This window comes from Podarcis raffonei, chromosome 17, assembly GCF_027172205.1.
Source record: "Podarcis raffonei isolate rPodRaf1 chromosome 17, rPodRaf1.pri, whole genome shotgun sequence".
NCBI lineage: Eukaryota > Metazoa > Chordata > Lepidosauria > Squamata > Lacertidae > Podarcis > Podarcis raffonei.
The window spans coordinates 3,124,303-3,144,646 of NC_070618.1; the positions used below are offsets into that span (position 1 = coordinate 3,124,303).

At 45.3% G+C, this 20,344-nt stretch overlaps 3 protein-coding genes across 7 annotated transcripts in view; 1 reads left to right on the forward strand and 2 right to left on the reverse strand.

The window, feature by feature from the left end:
- Positions 1 to 87: 87 nt before the first annotated feature.
- EMG1 (EMG1 N1-specific pseudouridine methyltransferase) lies at positions 88 to 4,347 on the reverse strand. The gene is made up of 6 exons (XM_053370297.1): positions 4,154 to 4,347; positions 2,081 to 2,182; positions 1,386 to 1,527; positions 896 to 954; positions 656 to 805; positions 88 to 346 (listed from the first exon to the last, which is right to left on the reverse strand). The coding sequence occupies exons 1-6, from the start codon at positions 4,301 to 4,303 to the stop codon at positions 233 to 235; spliced, it is 717 nt and encodes a 238-aa protein (XP_053226272.1). The 5' UTR covers positions 4,304 to 4,347; the 3' UTR covers positions 88 to 232.
- Positions 4,348 to 4,547: 200 nt separating this feature from the next.
- PHB2 (prohibitin 2) lies at positions 4,548 to 13,819 on the forward strand. Of its 3 annotated transcripts, none has more exons than XM_053370295.1 (10): positions 4,548 to 4,637; positions 5,338 to 5,475; positions 5,569 to 5,653; positions 6,225 to 6,304; positions 6,731 to 6,915; positions 8,223 to 8,352; positions 8,580 to 8,683; positions 9,364 to 9,441; positions 10,224 to 10,312; positions 13,191 to 13,819. In XM_053370295.1, the coding sequence occupies exons 2-9, from the start codon at positions 5,349 to 5,351 to the stop codon at positions 10,302 to 10,304; spliced, it is 870 nt and encodes a 289-aa protein (XP_053226270.1). In that variant the 5' UTR covers positions 4,548 to 4,637; positions 5,338 to 5,348; the 3' UTR covers positions 10,305 to 10,312; positions 13,191 to 13,819. The 3 variants fall into 3 exon arrangements, with proteins under 3 accessions (XP_053226270.1, XP_053226271.1, XP_053226269.1); XM_053370296.1 differs by having other exon boundaries at positions 4,556 to 4,645; positions 5,343 to 5,475; XM_053370294.1 differs by lacking the exon at positions 4,548 to 4,637 and having other exon boundaries at positions 5,337 to 5,475.
- Positions 13,820 to 16,437: 2,618 nt separating this feature from the next.
- Positions 16,438 to 20,344, reverse strand: part of PTPN6 (protein tyrosine phosphatase non-receptor type 6) — a 40,005-nt gene continuing 36,098 nt past the window's right edge. For all 3 annotated transcript variants that reach the window (XM_053370286.1, XM_053370287.1, XM_053370288.1), the window contains exons 15-16: positions 19,506 to 19,594; positions 16,438 to 18,452 (exon numbers count right to left, since the gene is read on the reverse strand). In XM_053370286.1, the coding sequence (XP_053226261.1) occupies positions 18,338 to 18,452; positions 19,506 to 19,594 (204 nt within the window). In that variant the 3' untranslated portion in view covers positions 16,438 to 18,337. The remainder of the gene's footprint in view (positions 18,453 to 19,505; positions 19,595 to 20,344) is intronic.

Genomic DNA, 20,344 nt, shown 5'->3' on the forward strand with positions numbered 1-20,344 from the left:
CTTGAAATGCCTATTGAGGTGGATACCCAACCAAGGCAACACACAAGTGCCATCCTGGTGCTTACATACCTCTCTACTGAGACTATCCACCACAGTAAAAAAACATTTATTTATGCCCCCAAACAAAACATGAGGCAATTCTAACAGGTAGAACCCTGTAGCACACATTGCTCCAGGACATGGAGCAAGCACTTAAGTCCAACTGCACAAAGTCCACATTGCATTAGTAAGTTCACACCACTCCCCACATCTCTTCAAAGGCTGTGGTGATCTTGGCACAAGTCAAAGCAGCAGAGAGTGGGTAGTTGCTGATAGAGATAGTCTTTTCTGTGTATTCCACATTAACCTGGAAAAGAAAAGAAACAGCCAGCATGTCAGTGAATGTCTGCATTGTATTTTCTGTACGCTACATCTTAAACTCACCAGAGCAACATATGCAAATTACTACCCCTTGAATTACGAGCTTAAATCAAGTGTTCTACAGCCACTTTATCCTCAAAAATATTCCTATAATAGGGCATTATAATCCTGTAGAGTAGACCATATGCAACTACATGCACACTACCTATGAACAGTGCCTTGCCCTAAGGCCAGCTTGTGTATTCAGGTGAGATTCCTGACTTACAACTGACTGGTATGGAAATGGACGTCTTACCGAGCCGTGAGCAAAAGCTCCCACAGTGATAGCTATTGGGTCTGCAGTAGGGACTATGTCACGGACATCTGTCACAGTAGAGGCCGAGAAGGATGTGCCGATCTTCGCGCAGCCTACAGGGAGGTGATCGGTAACAGGATTCTTAATTACCTAATGGAAGAAAAATGGACGGGCTTGAAAGTAGAAGCAAGAACAATCTTGCAAAGAATCGCATAGTGAACTAGTAGATTTTTTTTTTACCTTTAATAACTTCTGAGGCCCATCAGCAGCTCTGACGCTAAATTTGTGCAGCAACTGAACTGAGGAGAAAAAGGCAAGATATATTTACATTGGCGTTACAGAATAGAGGCATACTCTAAGATAGGAGAAATAAATGGGCAGTTCTCACAACTGAGGTATTAAAAATTGGATCTTCCCATTTTTGTAACACTGCGCATGTTTGAAATAGCTTTTCTCACCCTTGTACTATTGGGGCTCACACATCCAATGAAGACTGTTGGAAGATTCAGACTGGAAAAAGGAAGAACTTATTCTACATAGTGCAATTCTGAACTTCACTAATTGGAGATATAATGGCCACCAGCTTGGGATAGCTTTAAAAGGGCTTTAGATAAATACATGGAGAATAAGGCTACTATAGATAGCTATTCCCTCTCACATACAACCCTGCATTTATCTCCACTGAAAGCATAAAATTTTCTGAGGGGAAAGCAAGCCTCTGTCCTCTTACCCATGAGGCCACAAAAACGATCAAACGTGCGAGGGATTCTTGTCTGGGGATTGACTTCAATTAGAACATTCTTTTCTGTATGGATATAAACTTGGAGAAGGCCTGCTCGGTTCAAGGGACTGTCCATGAGCATCAGGAGGCTCTGGGAAGAAGAGTGAGAAAGAAATAAGCTAAAACTATTCAGAAGCAGAGAAATGCGCTGCAGTAACATCTGTCAGAACCCTGCAATTGCGTACAGTGGTACCTCGGGTTAAGTAATTAATTCGTTCTGGAGGTTCGTTCTTCACCTGAAGCACCACTTTAGCTAATGGGGCCTCCTGCTGCTGCCGCGCCGCCGGAGCACGATTTCTGTTCTCATCCTGAAGCAAAGTTCTTAACCTGAAGCACTATTTCTGGGTTAGTGGAGTCTGTAACCTGAAGCGTATGTAACCCGAGGTACCACTGTATTTTAAAAAGGCAGTGTGAGAATGAAATTCCAGCATGCAAGTTTGCTAGGAATCTTCAGTAAAAAGAGTAAAGGAAGCATTTGGGAACATTTGCAATCTGAATAATAATTTTAAAAGTTGCCACCAGTATTTTTAAAAGCTGTTGTGTGGGAACTAAGTTTTCCTGTCAATGCTTCAGAAATGGCAACACACCACAGAGGTGACTTAAAAGTACACTACTTTGATTATGTAGTAGATACATGAATGTACCTGGTGGGTGATGTCAGGTCGAACTGTTCCAGGGTCCCGGCCACTTCGCAGAAGCAACGATTTATGCTTGTCGCAGGTCAGTAGCTCATATGTTTTCCCAACCTGGACAAATAATCATTTTATTTGTTTACATGTATTCTGCACAATCTTTCTACAGTGAAGTGTACTCAAGACAGCTTACCATAAAATGCAACATGACGCAAAACCTAACACAAATTGACAATAGAACAGTAAGATGAGACAGTTAAAATGTGCTAAATTGGGAATTGTACAGTAGATTAAAGGTTCCTTAAGTGCTAGTTGGCAAACAGAAGCCTGGGCAGTGGCTTTAGAAAGCCCACAAGGAGGACATGAAAGTGGCAGCTCCAACTCCTATCAGAGACCCATGTTTAGAGGTACACTACCTTGGAAGGGACGCGGGTAGCGCTGTGGGTTAAACCACAGAGCCTAGGACTTGCCGATCAGAAGGTCGGCGGTTCGAATCCCGGCGACGGGGTGAGCTCCCATTGCTCGGTCCCTGCTCCTGCCAACCTAGCAGTTCGAAAGCACGTCAAAGTGCAAGTAGATAAATAGGTCCCGCTCCGGTGGGAAGGTAAACGGCGTTTCCGTGCGCTGCTCTGGTTTGCCAGAAGCGGCTTAGTCATGCTGGCCACATGACCCGGAAGCTGTACGCCGGCTCCCTCAGCCAGTAAAGCGAGATGAGCGCTGCAACCCAAGTCGGCCACGACTGGACTCAATGGTCAGGGGTCCCTTTACCTTTACCTTACCTCAGAAGGTGGGGGCTCCATGCAGTTACCATGGTCAACTGCCATTGATACATTGCCCATGATGAATACCGTATTTTTTGCTCTATAAGACTCACTTTTTCCCTCCTAAAAAGTAAGGGGAAGTGTGTGATGCAGGCTGTGCACCTATCACAGAAGCCAGAACAGCAAGAGTGATTGCTTCTTTCACTGCGCAGCGATCCCTCTTGCTGTTCTGGCTTCTGAGATTCAGAATATATTTTTTCTTGTTTTCCTCCTCCAAAAACTAGGTGCGTCTTGTGGTCTGGTGCGTCTTATAGAGCGAAAAATACGGTATATTATTAAATATTTACTTATACCCAGTCTTTTTCCCTGATGGGACTCAAAACATCTCCCACCTCCCCACCCACAAGGCTTGATCTACACATAAAGCAGAGGTGAAATAATGTGCTGTTTTAAAGTAAATCAATTAAATGCATATACAATTTAAACTGTATTAATGTTTAATTGTTTTGTCAGGGGGTGGGTAAGCAGGGTATAAAACAAAATGATTTCTGAATGATTTCCCTACGTGAAAAACCACCTACACACCATAGTGTGGCACATCAGTTTGACACCATCCTTTTGGCAAAACACAGGGCGGTGCGGGGAAATTCTTTTTCTTTCATCTGGTGCTGAAGTGACTTCAGAGCAATCCATTACAATCTATTGCAACCTAACAGGATGGCCCTTCTGGAATTGACACACAAGAACACATACGAATTTGTAAATCTGTCTGTACCCGGCTACCCAGAGCTTAAATACAACATCTTTCACACACATTGTCAAAGACATACATTTATTTGGAGAGGATCCCTAGTTTGGCAGAGAGAGAGAAAAGCTCTGAAATACAGAACGTAGCATTTTAGTACTGAAACGCGGGGCAATCCTGTATTATACAGGACAGGTGGCAACCCTAGCACCCGTCCTTCCTTGCAGGGGGGCGATTTGATTTTTAAAGGTGGGGGTTCGAGAACGAGCTATTAACAGTTAATGGCCTTTTAGGCTTCCTCCGCGTGAATAGCTCACTTTTTGAATAATGAGAATGATGTGTGTGTGGTGGGGGAGAGAGATGGGGATTTTAGAGATGCTCAGGTGAGGAGGCATGGCCACACACAAAAGGTTGGGGGCCACTCCCTGAGGGGAAATGCCGTTAAGCTTTTCCCCTGGAAGCCGCCCCTTCGCGGCCGCCCCTTGTCTGAGGGAGGAGGGCGACGTCCAGGCCCCGCATGCGGCTGCCCCCCGCTTCGTTCCCAGGCCCCCTCACGGCCCGCCCCGCCCGCCCCTTCACCTTCACGGTCTCCAGCGACGCTCCCTCCAGGATGACCAGCAGCCGCCGCTTCCCTGCGCGCTGAGGTGGCGGCGGCGGCGGCGGCGGCCCCCGCTCCCCTCCGCCCGCCGCCTCCTCGCTCGGGCGCTTCCTCGCGGAAGCCGACGCCATCTTGACGCCGCGCAGGCTCCTCGAGGTCGGCGAAGCTACTTCCTGTCGCCTGCGGGTGGGGTCAGGGGTCAGGGCAGGAACTACTTCCGGTCCCCCAAGTAACCCCTCCCCTTCGCTTCAACCCTCGTTTGGGGGGGGAAAGGAAAAATACAGAGAGAGCAGCGGCGAAGCACCGCTGGTGTTCAGGCGGAGACCCGGAAGTACTGTCCCCCCGCGAGGTTTCACTTCCGGCAGCCCTGCTTGTCTGCCGGGGAAGCATTTAGTGAGGGGCCACTTCCGGTGTCCTTTTCCCAGGTGGGGCAACGGCGTGCTGGGGAGAGGAAGAAGAAGGAGGCGGAGAAGGTGAGGGGTCTCTGCGCTCCTTCGAGCCTCTGTAGCTTCTGCGAGTCCTTGAGGCGACTCTTGTGCTCTTGAGTAGGGATGAGCTCGCTTTTCGGAGGCCCCGGGGTGCAGTGCTTCTGAGCATGTCAAGAGCGCCGTTCCATGAAGGGGGGGGGCAGCCTCTCTTTCGTTTTCCCTTCCAAAAAGTGCTCTAATTTAACCAATTAATTAATTTTTATTGTATATGTGTTTGTGGTTGTATTTTTGGTTATCGTTCCTTATATTTGTTTTATTTTTATCTTTCTCTTTTATTTTTGTTTCATTGATTTTATAGTATGTGCTGTGTTTGTATGAAAGTTAATAAATATTATTGGAAGTCAAAAAGTGCTCTAAACGTAAGGAGTTCTGGCTCGAAATGTCATTCTGCCAGAAAGAAAAATGGGGGGGGGGGAGAACTAATTCATGTTTTTAACTCAGCGCTTAAAAATGGTCAGCGCCCCCCATTGGTGTTGCGTGTAAAGATGCAGGATTCATGACTGAGAGGAATCAGAGAGGGACCTTTCTATGTATCCATGCTCAGAGAGCGGAAAATGGAAACGTGTGTTTCTGTGTATCGCTGCTTTTCTGGCAACATAAGAGTTTGGATAGGAAAACCTGCAGAGCTGTGTGAAATACATGGCTTTGGTTTTTCATTCTGTGTTTCTTTCCCCATATGAAGGTTGCCATGGCTCAGAGCCTGAAAGACTTCGCTGGGCGCCTGCCCACTGGCCCTCGGGGCATGGGTACTGCTTTGAAGTTGTTGCTGGGTGCTGGTGCTGCAGCCTATGGCATCCGTGAGTCTGTCTTTACAGGTAAGTCAGTGGTATTTGTGTATGGTCATCTCCTATCTTTTGCACAATGCTTGGTGGTAACTACTGAATGCTTTTGTCTCTCTCTTTCCACAGTGGAGGGTGGCCAAAGAGCAATATTCTTCAACCGCATTGGTGGAGTTCAGCAGGACACCATTCTTTCTGAGGGACTGCATTTCAGGTACCTGGTCAAGAACTATGTTGGAAAGTTTAGAAGAACAGGAAATCCCAAGAGGTTGTCATTCCCAGACAAATGTTTTCTAACAGCACCTCACCTCCAGAGATTCCTCATTATAAGGCATAAAAACCTTAATTTGATTTGAAATTCTTGTAGCATGACAATATTTTTTATCTGATCACAAACTCCTAAGAATCATTTGTCAACTCTTAAGAGGTAAATGTTTTCTCTCGTGCTAATATAGTTTCTCCTAATATAGTTTGGCTAAATGTCTTACTGTGAAAACTTCAAGAAGTGCTGTTCGTGAGAAAGTGAAGCCCAAAGATTGAATTGAAGGACACTAAAGATTATTTGTTATTCTAGTGCAGTGTTATCAATGTGAATCAAGTAATATAGTTTACTAAGACATAGTATCAAGAGAAGAAAATGCAGTTCTTGGGCAAGTATTGTGGTCTCTCTATCTTAAAGCGCATGAGAAAAGAAAAAAAGTATTTTTGGAATTCTTTATTTCCACATATCTGTACTGCTTGGTTTTGGACATCTTAATTTGGTATAATCTCCGTTTTCTTCCTAGAATTCCCTGGTTCCAGTATCCAATAATTTATGATATTCGAGCTCGGCCCCGCAAAATCTCCTCGCCAACAGGCTCCAAAGGTGAGGTCATAGAGAAGCACATTGTCTTTTGGTTTTGTATTCCTCTCTTCGATAAACACAGGGTGATGCACATAGTTTATTCTACTTCCCTCTTTTCCCTATTGAATCTTTACAGTAATCCTGTAATGCACGTTAGGCTGAGAGAGGGTGAGTGGATCAAGCTTACCCAGTGAACTTCAGGGCAGAGAGGGGTTTTTTCATTTGGGTCTCCCAAGTCTGAGTCCAGCCATTACATCAGATACCACTGTTACTTTATTGTCACTTCTTGGGAAGATGTGTTTTTCCATAGTCAGGGTTTAAAGCAAGGGCTTCAGAACAATCTTGTACAGAGCAGCATGAATGGGTGAGATCTGGGTGCACAATCAGCGCTGGAAGGTGAAGTAATACAAACCACTGGAACTATGCTTAGTTTGATTCTGTCTCTAGACTTGCAGATGGTGAACATCTCCTTGCGAGTTCTGTCACGCCCTAACGCCGCTGAACTACCCAGCTTGTACCAGCGCCTTGGTCTGGACTACGAAGAGCGAGTCTTGCCTTCCATTGTCAATGAAGTGCTCAAAAGTGTGGTGGCAAAGTTCAACGCCTCACAACTCATCACCCAGCGAGCTCAGGTTTGTTCACTTTCCATGCAGGCAGACTTACCTGTCCCAACTCCACTTTTCAAGGGAGGAAGGGCTACGGAGGTGGGAGGTTGCAGGTTATTGGTGTGGATGCTGCATGCTTCCACTACCTCACTAGTTTTTGATGGTTTAAGCCTTAAGAAATTTCCCATGGGATAGATGAAATCATTTGCAAAGTTTGTCATGATTATACATTCTTCCATTTACTGAGGCAATCTTCCCTCATTTCCATGTAGCTCAGTTATTTAGTGAAAGGTAATTAACTTAGTTGGTGTCAGTTTTTAGACATTGCCATGGTAAGTTGCATGGTAAAATTTGGGGTCATTTAGACATACAACTGGATACAATTACAAAATAATATCATTTGATGGACAACTTTAATCCTGGATTAGACTAAAACAATATGGCATTGGAGGACATAACTGTCTGGTGGACTGAGGAACTGGAAAGTCTTTCCCCAATGAAATGCAAGGGCAGTTAAGCAGTATCAATATGTTTTAAGGTCACTTCTAAATATCAGATAAAGTTTCTAATGAGATGTGATCTGGCCTTTAAAATCTCCAGACTCTTGATTTCCTCCAGTAGCTGCATTTGGCTCTGGGCCTACCCAGTACTGGCCTCTGGAAGTTTCACATAATGATTAATGTGACAAGTAAAGTGATAACTCTGTAATTTAGCAAAGTAAGGAAAATTGAGTGGTGCTGCCCATGTTGCAAAAGATAATGTACCACCTTTGGAGATTTAAGCAATCACTAAAGAAAACTGCTTCACGCATTTGGCAGAAACTAGAGTAAATCACCTGGAGATTATAGGTCCATAAGTCTGTTGGATATGACATTGGTTTCTGTATAAACATGACCTTCCGACCAAATGAGAAGAACGAACTAAATCAACATCATTTTTGAAGCATAGACTGGCTTCAGGTATGGAAGGTGTTTTCTTTTGTGTTCTGAACTATCTTATTAATAAGTGTACTGAGAGTTCTAAGAAATCTCTTCATGTATGCTTCCCTAAGAGTATTTAACAGAGCTGACCACAAAAGGCTGTGCCTAGACCTAGAGCTTAAAAATTCCTTTGTCACAATTTTATTTTCTAACACATCAGCCAAGGTGACTGGGCCTGGGCTGACTCTCCTTTTTTCTCATCTGCGTCTCAGTGACTTGAACATGAAACTCGAGCTTTTTGAATTGGATGCTTTTCAAAGCTATTGGGGGTTCTCATGACTTTTCCTGGTCTGAAGGAAGCTGCCACCTGCTCACGATAAATGTGGAGGACAAACTGTTGGGTTATTGCTTTAGGTGTCTTTGCTTATCCGTCGGGAGCTGACAGAGCGGGCGAAAGATTTTAGCCTTATTCTAGATGACGTAGCCATCACAGAACTGAGTTTCAGCCGGGAGTACACAGCAGCGGTGGAGGCCAAGCAAGTGGGTGAGTCCAAACAAGTTCTGGTCCTTTCTCTAAAGCTGTGTTTGCATAAAGTCAGCTAGGACTGCTCCACATGCACAAATAGCTGGACATAAGCCCAGCTAAATGGAGTAGGGCTGTTTTTGACTAAAAGTGCACAGGACAGGCCTGCAAATCTTTTAAAGAACGAAAGAAACCCCTGGAAGTGGTTGCAGAGAGATTCTCATGTTCTCTTTGCTCTTCTTCTCCAGCCCAGCAGGAGGCGCAACGAGCTCAATTCCTGGTGGAGAAAGCTAAGCAGGAGCAGAGGCAGAAGATTGTTCAAGCGGAAGGAGAAGCCACAGCTGCCCAGATGATATCCTTGCTTTGCTGTGGGGAGACAACCATCACACAGTTTTCCAAGGGTGTGGGAAGTGGTCTCTTGCAGAATCCCCAAACTCCAGATTTTTGAGCTTGGACTGATATAAGAGGCATCACATTGCACAAGTGAAGGGCATCTGTTTTCAGTTACCTGGAATTGCTGGTGCGAGAATTGGGGGTGCTATTAGGAAGATTTTTGGGTGCTGAGATTCTGAGGAGTTACCCTGCAACAAGAAGTTAAGCACCAACTAGAGGTTATTCACTCCTGAGGACTTTCTGCTTCCCGGTCCTCCCCTCTCATACCAGACAGCGTTCAAGTGAATGGGGTGCTCAGTTCTTCTCCATCATATAAAGCGCGTTTCCTTAAACGTGCAGTCCCATTGCCTGCGGAAAGATGTTGGGACTATTTTATGCCAGCTAGTGCTGTGCTAGTTGATGAGAGCTTTGGAGTGAAGCATTAGGGGGAGCACTCTTGCCAAATACATATTTCCCCCCACTGATTCATTGATTCCTGGTGTGTAGCAACAGGATGTTTGCAGTTGTACAGAACTGTCTCCCACAAGACTGTGGCTTCGAGCGGAGCAAAGCAGTGCTGTGTTGATCCCAGGTTGGTGAGTTCAAGGAGGTGTAGGTCCCAAATTCCAAAATCGGGAAATGCCGCCTTAACTTATTCACATTGGTGAAGCCCTCAGCAAGAACCCAGGTTACATCAAGCTGCGCAAGATCCGTGCCGCCCAGAACATATCCAAGACGGTGAGTTTTAGGACACTGGAGTTGCTTTCTCACCCCCCCTCCCAACAGTGCTTTTCCAGGCCAAGTGATGAACCTAAGGCGAATATGATATGCTTCCTCTGATGTGTCTCTCTGCCACACTTATTTATTACATTGGTCTGTGCATCTTAGCAGGGGCCTTGGAGCCTCTGGCCTTTGTAAAAGCAGACCCAGATCATGTTCAATGTGCCATACCCAGCTGTGGCCGCTTACAGACCATAATGTGCCACAGGCCAGGAACAGGCTCACAGGAAAATCAGACACATGGAGAAGCAGAATGAACTGAAGCATTGCAAAGGCTGATGGCCCTGGGCTAAAAAAAAATGTAGGATAGTAGATCAGAAATAAAATACTCTACATTCATAGTGAAAAAAGGGAGTAAACTTGAGTTCAACTCTTTCAAATCATTGCTGTTGTGGTTTCTTGTCCTTACTAGAACTGTACCCATAGTGGTGCCTTCCAAACTTTTTCCAGAACAACAACAGCAAAAAGGACTAGCAAATTATTTTTTAAAAAGAGACTTTCTGAAATTTCACCTGCAGCTGCCAAGGCTGTTTTTCTTTTCCATCCCCCTTTAAGCTTTGAGACTTACTTTGGCTAACAGTTTTTACAGTTCAGTGCTGAACGTTAATTCTCTGCCATTTGTTTGGAATTGGTTTCCCCCAAATGCTGGCAGAAGGAAGTTCTCTATTGAATGCAGTTATTTGTACCACTGGACCTTTGCTTACATCCTCCTTGATCTGTCCCTTTCTTGCCTTTTACAGATCGCTTCATCTCAGAACCGTGTGTATCTTACAGCCGACAACTTAGTGCTGAATCTACAGGATGAAGGTTTCACTAGGTAAGGGAGTTTGTGAAGATGCCTCCTAAAGTCGTTTGCTTCCTTCTGTAATGAGCCTTAGGAGCTCCATCCCCCGAATACGAGTTTCTTGGAGGAATTGCAGAGCATAGGAAATAAACAATGCCCCTTGCTTTCTGGGTGTTACATAAATGCACATGTACTGTCAGTCATCCATGCACGCGCTCTCTGTGTGTGTGTGTGTGTGTGTGTGAGAGAGAGAGAGAGAGAGAGAGAGAGAGAGAGACTGACTGACTGACTGACTGACTGACAGACACATGGACAGCTGTATTCCCAGATTTGTATAAAGATGAATAAACTGAGACAGGCATGTCCTATTCATGGTCAGCTCCCAGATCTGGGAACTGGTATGCTTACTTGTTCTGGACAGAGTTGCAATTCCTCTGGTGGGAAGGGTACATAGTCTGGGAGCACTAGTTCCACCTTCATGCTACAGAGGTCGATGCCCCTCTAGTGACAGGGGGACGAATTCAGCTAAGTAGTCAGGCTAACGGAAGCCAGCACAATTGGACTTTCCCCCTTCTCCTCCTCCTGTGTGTCTGCCACGCCCTCCCCAGATCTGCCCAGGAGGCTTTGGAGAAACAGTGTGCAAGGGGAGGAGAGGCGAGAGAGTTCTGTTGGGCAACCAGAGATGCTTTCGCTCCCAGAATGAGCTCCTCAGTGCTATGTTGAATTCCACCCAGACTGCTTATTTCCAGTTATACCCATTCCTGCCCTTTCCACTGTTCCCCGTGCATTGGTACAGTGGTGCCTCGCAAGACAAAATTAATCCGTTCTGCGAGTCTCTTCGTCTTGCGGTTTTTTCGTCTTGCGAAGCATGGCTATTAGCGGCTATTAGCGGCTAAGCGGCTATTAACGGCTTAGCGGCTTTAAGAAAAAGGAAACAAACTCGCAAGACGTTTCGTCTTGCAAAGCAAGCCTATAGGGAAATTCGTCTTGCGGAACGACTCAAAAAACGGAAAACCCTTTCGTCTAGCGAGTTTTTCGTCTTGCGAGGCATTCGTCTTGCGGGGCAACAGTGTAACTTCATTTCTAGAGTACAGAAATGTGCTCCATGTGGGGCTACTCTTTGTTTGGTTCAGGAATTTGTCACTAGTGTACAATGCTGCAACTAGAGTATTCAGCATCATGTCTTTCTACATTCATGCAACACTGGCACTTAAAAATCTGCAATGGCTGCTTATCTGCTACCAAGCCAAGTTCATGGTTTTATTATTGAGTTTGGATTTGATATCCCGCTTTATCACTACACGAAGGAGTCTCAAAGCAGCTAACATTCTCCTTTCCCTTCCTCCCCCACAACAAACCCTCTGTGAGGTGAGTGGGGCTGAGAGACTTCAGAGAAGTGTGACTAGCCCAAGGTCACCCAGCAGCTGCAGGTGGAGGAGCGGGGAAGCGAACCCGGTTCACCAGATTACAAATCTACCACTCTTAACCACTACACCACACTGGCTCTTGTGCACACAAAGCCCTGAGCAGCTTGGGACCAGGATACCTGGCGGCCTGCCTCACCTATTTGTATACCACAGCAACCTTTGTGATCTTTCATGGCTAGAAGATGGTCAGATGAAACTCCATAGAAACAGGCCTTCTCCCTTTGGGATACAGTTAGTTAGTTAGTTAGTTAGTTAGTTAGTTAGTTAGTTAATAAAATTTATACACTGCTTGGTTGTAAAAAAACAAAACATTAAAGTGGTATACAAAATATAAAACAGTAAAACCAAGAAAAAATTACAACTCTACAGTGGTACCTCGGTTTACGAGCTTAATCCGTTCCGGAAGTCCGAAACCGTTCTTAAACCGAGGCATGCTTTCCCTAATGAGGCCTCCCACCACCGGTGCCCTTTCACCGTTTGGATTCTGTTCTTAGACCGAGGTAAAGTTCGCAAACTGGGACACTACTTCTGGTTTTGCGGAGTTCATAAACCAAATAGTTCATAAACAGGGCTGTTCTTAAACCGAGGTACCACTGTACTTTAAAACATAATACGAAAGTTAAAAAACACTAAAATGGACTAAAATTACCTCAGCTTTGGAAAGTATATTTTTATGGTTAGCAGAGTGATAACTGTTTTACTGTTGGCTTGTCTGTTTTTAATATGATAGATTTTTGTAATGGGCTTTTTTTTGGGTATTTTTAATGTTTATTTCCAGCAATTCCTGATACTTGTAAATCTCTCTGAGATTTTGCTAAAAATGTTGTGGTACGTAAATTACCGAAGTTGATAAAATAGTTCTAACTTTCTATGTCTCTCTCTCCCCGCCCCATTCTTCATCACCACTTTTTCGTTGCGCTTCTGGTTACAGAGGAAGGTAAGATAACAATATTTTAACTTCAAGTAGAGCTGCAACGTTTAACTGAATAAAATTCCCTCCTTCCAGGGAATTGGGGGAAGGAAAGAAAGAGACAAAATGGGAGGGTGGTTGCTTGGAATGGAACAAGCAGAGAAAGAGAAACCAGGGCGGGGAGTGAACTACTTTTACTACTCAGAAGAATTCCAAGTTCCTTCCACCACCCCCTGGTGTTCCTTATGTTTTCTGAGTGGAGCATGTGCTGTTATGATTGACTAAGGCTGTTTCTTCGCTGTTCCTGCTCTGCTTTACTCCAGCCTGATTCTGTTCCCCCAAAAAAGTTTTTGATTTGAGATCCTACTGAAATGAGGCTGCATTTTAATGTTGTATTTTAATCTTGTTTTTCAGTTGTATTTCAATCAATTGTTTTTATACTTTGTGTTAGCCGCCCTGAGTCCGGTCTTGGCTGGGGAGGGCGGGGTATAAATAAAATATTATTATTATTAGCCCCCCACACCCACGTTGTGTGAATGTTCCTCTTTGGCAACCCCCTTTTTTCTTGTTTCTCTTGCAGTGACAGCCTCCTGATCAAGCAGGGGAAGAAATGAACTAGCGGCTGCCTCCCAGACCCATCGAAATGACTGGCAGAATGGGGGTTATGCGCAGCCGTGGAAGAGCCTTGCACATCTCTGCTGCCCATAAGTCTTCTCTTTGACCTGGGCCTTCTTTCCAGTTGTCATCTTCACTTCCCAACGCGCCATTAATAAGCCCTTTCTTGGCTCATCATCTGGTTCCTGTTTTGGGGAACTGCCAGCCGTGAAGGCCAGCTGTGGAAACAGTCTTCATGCTGAGGCGGGGGGGGGGGCTTTTTGCTCCCATGGTCACTGATCCCACCCCACCCAGCCTGAAGGACTGGGTACAGGTGGGAAGCAGAGACCAGCCAAGGGGTTGGTTTTTAAGTAGATCAGATTGTTGCTCTCCTCTTCCTGCTGGGGCTGAATGAGGCCTGAGTACATATAATCCCCTGCCTCTCACGTCAGTGGAGAGTTTGCTATCTTTGCCCCCTCCCCTGCCCCTGGCCCCCGTCAAGCACCTCGTCTCAGGAATAGATGGGGCTTCTGCAAGTGCTGTGATCTCCATTTATGTAAGTTCTTTTGCATCGTGATTCACAACTTTATACAAATAAAATCAGGTCCAAAACTCTTCTGACACCATTGTGAATGAATTTTCATTTTGTATGGGGTGGATTTCTTAGAGTCAAGACAGAGAACTCATGCAAATGGCTGGGAAGCCGCCCATTCATCGCCCTCTAAGTCCTCTGGGAAAATTTTTTGCTAGAATAAGCTCCCTAAAGAGGGCAGGTACATGCTTTAGTTCTCAGTCGACTGCTGTGTTTTCCATCTGCTCATTTAGAACTTTGTTAGAATTAACATTCTCTTTTCTTCCTGCAGAAGGTTGCTTTCTTTCGTTTTTGCTGTTATGCAAGAGCAGGTGGTGTTCTGTCAAGCCTATACAACCCATTACCAATTTTCTTAGCACTACTTACATTCCCCCTTCATGTCTGATATGGTTCTCAGCCGCAGTCATAATGGTTCATATGAAAACAGTTCAGAAATAATTGCTTTAAAAGTGAGGTGGGTTCATTGCTGTTGCCATTGGGGTTTGTTGTCAAAAAAAATACCACAAATAGTGCACACATACATTTTCTACCAGAGCATTTGAGCAATGAAATGAGTTCTCTTAAGAAAACTGGCAACTTTTTTTTTTTAGGCAGTGAAAAAGGCTACAAGCTGGCAGGGGGAAAAGAGAGCCAGTGTGGTGTAGTGGTTAAGAGCGGTAGTCTCCTAATCTAGGGAACCGGGTCCGCGTCTCTGCTCCTCCACATGCAGCTGCTGGGTGACCTTGGGCCAGTCACACTTCTTTGAAGTCTCTCAGCCCCACTCACCTCACAGAGTGTTTGTTGTGGGGGAGGAAGGGAAAGGAGAATGTTAGCCGCTTTGAGACTCCTTAAAGGGAGTGAAAGGCGGGATATCAAATCCAAACTCCTCTTCTTCTTCTTGGTGGTGGCCAAGCTCTTTCAACAAAGTATGCCATAAATAAATGCAATGATTTTGTGATGGCAAGCCATTGCCAGGCCTTTCTCTTGGGGAAATCATGAGTTTGTGCTGTGTCAGGGTTGTGCACCTTCAAACTGCAAGTAGATGTTGCGTTATACAAAATAACTACAATTTCTTCCCATAGAAAGCCTATGTATCGGGGGAAAGGATTGTAGCCTAGCCACCTGGGTATGCCAGTTTTTTATGTGCAGGGATTTGTTTAGTTTTGAAGATGGGCGCCCCTGCTTACCTCAGCCTCCCCATGTTATAATTTGAGGATAATACTAAATGACCTTACAGGACTGTGTGAGTTACTAAAACAATGTCTGTGAAGCAGTCTGCACAAACTAGAGCACTATAAATGCAAAAAGTTGATGTTGCCGGTATGTGTCGTACAGTTTCAGTGTCTCCCTAGTCCTGTACAACTGCAGAAACAGCAGGCAGACTGTAGCAACTGTGTCTATGCTATAGCCAGCCTCACAGCTCCTTTTGCTTGGAAGATTACTACCTGAAGAGTGGGAATAAAATACATCAATTTAATAAATGAAAAATAACTCTTAAGCCATCCACGAACCTCCTGCACGGTGCATGGACAGCTTGCCAACCCAACAGTTCCAAATGCGACGTGGTCTGGCACAAGAGGGCAGTGCTATGTCAGAAAACATGAAAATCTATTTCAGGAAGGAGGGAGGGAGGGTACTGCCCTCCTCTCTGTCCTCTCTTTTTGTTACGGTTCCTTAATTTTTCAGACTGCAGAGCAGGGTCAATAGTGACTCAACAAATGCCTTGCTGCTGCAGTTGTACTGCTGTGGCCTAAGGAGGTTACCTGTCGAGATACAGCAGGCAGACAATTCTCAGCCTCTTGCAGAAGACATATCTTGCCTGAAGACCTTCCTGCAAAGAGCCAAGCCTACATAGCAGAGCCCTGTGAAAGTGCAGTTATTCTTAAATTCTTAAATTTCTAGTTCTTCTGAGGACCTCATTGCAGTCTGTACAGCCTACTGGCAACCTAGATCTGTACCCCAGTTCATTTTTTTCCTGCCCTTAGCAATCTCAAGATTTTTGCTCTTTTTTGTAAACTCATACCAAAGAGCATGGGTAGGCAAAGTAAGGCCTGGGGGCCGGATCCGGCCCAATCACCTAAATCTGGCCTGCAGACGGTCCTGGAATCTGTGTTTTTACATGAGTAGGATGGGTGCTTTTATTTAAAATGCATCTCTGGGTTATTTGTGGGGCATAGGAATTCATTTTTTTCTTCAAAGTATAATCCGGCCCCCCACAAGGTCTGAGGGACAGTGAACTGGCCCCCTGCTGAAAAAGTTTGCTGACCTCTGCCAAAGAGCATGCAGAGGGACCATGGGTATGTCATATTTTAATCTCGGACGTCCTTGTTGACAACCCTGGAGCATGTGTCCCATAGTGTAAAACACTTCAGTGCTGTCTGGATTTGGGGCTGACATGGGAGAAGCTGTGTGTGTGTGTCCCAATTTCACTGCTTATTAGCTCTAGGCATTTTTGCATCGGAAGCAAAAATAAAGAACAAAGTTGGAGCTCTCTGAGGCTAGAAGCAGGAAACGGCTTCTGGCATGTGCTGTCCACAGCAGATTGACTGAAGAAATCTCCCTGTTTTCCAGCAGCACCTGTAGATCATTTCCAGAGTGCCAGCAATTTTATTCACTCTCCTGCAAGTTCAGTACGGAACTCTTAACAATTAAAAAAAAAAAGTCTTCATGCAAATCAAACAAAAATCTGATTTATTTACAAGTCAAGAAAACCAATCCACTGGATTAGAAAATTATCCATTATTTACACACAGCACAGCAGCGGTAAGGTTCGGTGGCTAAGCAGAGGTTGGCATTTGAGCTGGAGGTTGCACAAGGCAAGGATGGCTTTGACCAGCTAGGTGAAGCATTTGAGCAGGGGAGAGAAAGACAGGGAACCAAAAAGTGAAGTTACAGAAGCAACGTTGATCCCAAGGGCACTTTATACTGCTTCTCAGCCTGACGGGGCTTGCTGTAATGGAATAGCCTAGGCTAGAGGTCATGATAAAAAGAAGACTCAAGATCTCAAGACTAAGGGACTAAGGGGGAAATGGCAGGAGTGCTAGCCTTCCACCAGTGCGATTGTATACCTGTCTACTCCGAAGTGCATTCAGTGGGACACCCAGCTGTGTTTTCTGGGCCCATGGGAATAACCTATTTTTGTTGCTTCTCTCCCCCCCAGACAAAGAAAGTCTCCCCCCAGACACTTGCTCTCCCAAGGGGTCTAGATAAAAGTGAGATCTGGCTGAATTAAAACCGATCCTTGTGAATTTGCATGTTTTTATATGGAGTCCCACCCACTGCTCTGTCCTGGAAAGAAACCCATCATCAAATCAAAACTTGCAGTGGTAGATGGCACAGCAAAAAGCACAGATTCTGTGCTAGGCGGAGCTCAAAGAACATCAATCCATGGCACTTTTGCATTAATCCTTATGACTGCTGCGTAGAACGACGACAAAACCAGCCAACACATCACAGAACAGAGTGGTGACCTAGGACAGTGGTTTTGAAGGGCTCCCCTGTAGAAATTAGGCAGTCTCATAAGGACCTGTGCTTGGGATCTTATTTTAGGGTCATGGAAACACTGGAAAGCTCAGGATCAGCAGCCCATTGGTCCATCTAGCCAGGGCTTGACTCACCATTAAGCAAAATAAGCCCAGGCTTAGGGAAATTTTCCATGGCCAAATTTTTAACTTCAATGCGCACAAATTGCTCAGCGGAGCATTCATTTTTTTCAGCTAAAAATCACAACTGAACAACTATGCAACAAGGCAGGCTGGATACCTTATCTCTACGAAGTATCGAACAGATCTGTTGTGTAATATTGGTTTTGAGGATCTGACCAAAGGCTTTGCAATTAGAAAAGGTAGGAGATTTCCCCAAAAAATATAAATAAAGTGGAAGTATACAGAAACAAGCATTGTTTTCCATCTTACTGTAGGTTTTGTTTCAGTTCTAAACTAAAAAAATTTATGGTGTGTGTGTGTGTGTGTGTGTGTGTGTGTGTGTGTGTATGTGTGTAGGCACCAAAATATGTTAAGTGCTTGCGGCCTCTAAAGATCTTAATCTGGCTCTGCATCTAAGCTCAGAATTGTCAACGCTGGCTGGAAGCTGGTCTCCAGGAATTCAGAGAGGGGTCTCTTCCAGCCCCATCGGGAGATGCCAGGGATTAAATTTGGGGTCTTCTGCATGCAAAGCAGGTGTCTTACCGCTGACCTACAGCCCTCGCCCAATAATTGTTAAGGTTTGGACTTTAATGGTGGTTGGGGCATGCTTCAAGCATTCAAAAACTGCCTTTTAGAAAAGGTGAAGGCTGGAAAGCCGAATGAATTTGCAAGTGCACTGGAGAGTCCAAGAGGTGTATGGGATTAGTATGTTGGGTCATAGGAGAAGCAGGAAGAATTGCATTCATTAGTAGGAGGCGAATGGAAAGGTGCCATCTGGATTTCCCACTTCAGGCACCCAAATCTCTTGGGCTGATCCTCTGTAGCTCAGTAAACCTTTCAGAGGAAGTTCTCAGCGGGGGGTGGGGGTAGACAATTTGTGTCTGCTGCGAATGGAGCCAGGCAGGTGGAAGATTATCTATGGCATTATTTTTTCTTCAAGGAGCCCTTTGGTTTCTTCTCCTTCCCTGAAGGCCACTGCTTTTGCCCTTTTTCCTCTTTTTTGCCTAAATTCTCATACAGGGTTGCTTCATCCTTCTGCCTGTGAAAAGAGAAAGGGAAAAACAGAAAGCAGAATGAGCGCTCTTAACAATAACGAAACCTAGAATAAAGGAAGGGAGGGAGGAAGTACTGACTGGAAAATGGGGGTGGCTAAGATGTAAGGCCAAGCCATGGCCTTGTGTTGTTTTATATGCTGCCATCTCTTAAAATACAGTGGACGCTCGGGTTGCAAATGTGATCCGTGTGGGAAGCACGTTCGCAACCCACAGTGTTCACAACCCGCAGCAGTTCATCTGCACACGCACAGGTTGCGATTTAGCGCTTCTGTGCATGCGCAACCCCCGAAACCCAGAAGTAACCCGTTCTGGTACTTCTGGGTTTAGGCGGGTGAGTAACCCAAAAAAACACAACCTGAAGAGTCTGTAATCCGAGGTATGACTGTATCAGGGAAATATATGGCAAAAAAAAAACCTAGTGAAAACAGCAGAAACTGATCATTGAAATTGTCCATCACATCATACCATGTCCCCTTGAATCCATATGAAAGATGACATGGTGGGTCAGGGACTGTTATTGTGATTATTTTATCATTATGCTGTCTATGATTGTGCTTTGCATTATGCTTTTTTTTTATTATGCTCCATAACATGTACGCTGCCCTGGGACCTTTTGTTAAAGGGTGGTATATAAATTGTAGTTGTAATAATGATGATGATGATGATGATGATGCTATCACAGCAGGTTGTTGCGTGAACTGAGCTTTGCAGCTTGGTGCTGGCACACATGCTGCTGAGTCAGCACCTGAATCAGCAATTTGCTTTACATGCTGTGAAAATGGGCTAGTCCTTACTCTTGCCCCCAAGCACTCAAGCTTCAAGTGGACCATAGGTGCCAACTCCACAAAAATTCCCCATGAAGGGGTCGTGCAACCCACAAATTTTGGTGTTTGGAGGGAGGACAGGAACGTCATTCCTAAAGCACCATCACTCCAAAAACATTACAGGTTGCCTTCGTCGATGTTCTATTTATCCACACCGTGAGATAGTCACAACTGGGAGAGATGCTCTAACGGCTGCCATGCGTGCGTTCATACTTAGAGGATTTTCGTGAAGCCTTTATCTTCTGTGCGGGTGGGTAGGTTATATTCCCATATTCAGATTCACTTGGTTTTCCTTTCGTAGTCTGCAGCAGAGAGAGAGAAATATATGTATAAATCTCTATATAAGGGGATTTATGGCATGGAGCACAGTGGCGCTGTGGTCCTTTGGGCAATGCAGTATTTCCTCGCACAGCGAGGGGCCCCATTTAGTCAGGAAGGAGAAGGTAAGAGGCAAAGCGGCAGGTGCAACCAGGGGGCAGGGAGGGGAGCAGAAGTAGCAAGCCATTCCCCCTTTCTCCTCCCCACACTGCCTGACCTGCTATCTCTGGGGGAAATCCTTCTCTTCTTGCTGTAACTCTGGGCCTCTCCAGGGCATTGAAGGGCTTACGACTGAGTCAAATGCAGACCAAAATGGCCATGCCATTCCTAGCAAGTGTATAGCTGGCTGCTTTGGGGTCATGCAGGGATTGTGCATGCACACACACACATGCACACAGATACCTGGGGTACACTTTGCAATGCCTAATTATACAAGGTGCTAGAATCTGAATGTCTGTCCCCAGCAACATTGCCAGAAGAGGTGTGTCACCCAGCTAGGTAAAAGGTAAAGGTAAAGGACTCCTGGATGGTTAAGTCCAGTCAAAGGTGACTATGGAGTTGCGGTGCTCATCTCGCTTTCAGACCGAGGGAGCCGGCGTTTGCCAACAGACAGGTTTCTGGGTTATGTGGCCAGCATGACTAAACTGCTTCTGGCACAACGGAACACCGTGACGGAAACCAGAGCACACGGAAACACTGTTTACCTTCCCGCCGGAGCGGTACCTATTTATCTA

Bases quoted from the DNA above. Each gene is read 5' to 3' on its own strand.
- EMG1 (XM_053370297.1), bottom strand. From the start codon at position 4,303: ATGGCGTCGGCTTCCGCGAGGAAGCGCCCGAGCGAGGAGGCGGCGGGC. The intron at 955-1,385 runs GTAAGAGGACAG...TTTTCTCCTCAG, and splicing joins TCGTTTTTGTGGCCTCATGG to TTCAGTTGCTGCACAAATTT. The intron at 806-895 runs GTAAAAAAAAAA...TTCTTCCATTAG, and splicing joins GGCCTCAGAAGTTATTAAAG to GTAATTAAGAATCCTGTTAC.
- PHB2 (XM_053370294.1), top strand. From the start codon at position 5,337: ATGAAGGTTGCCATGGCTCAGAGCCTGAAAGACTTCGCTGGGCGCCTG. The intron at 5,476-5,568 runs GTAAGTCAGTGG...CTCTTTCCACAG, and splicing joins CCGTGAGTCTGTCTTTACAG to TGGAGGGTGGCCAAAGAGCA. The intron at 9,442-10,223 runs GTGAGTTTTAGG...TGCCTTTTACAG, and splicing joins CCCAGAACATATCCAAGACG to ATCGCTTCATCTCAGAACCG.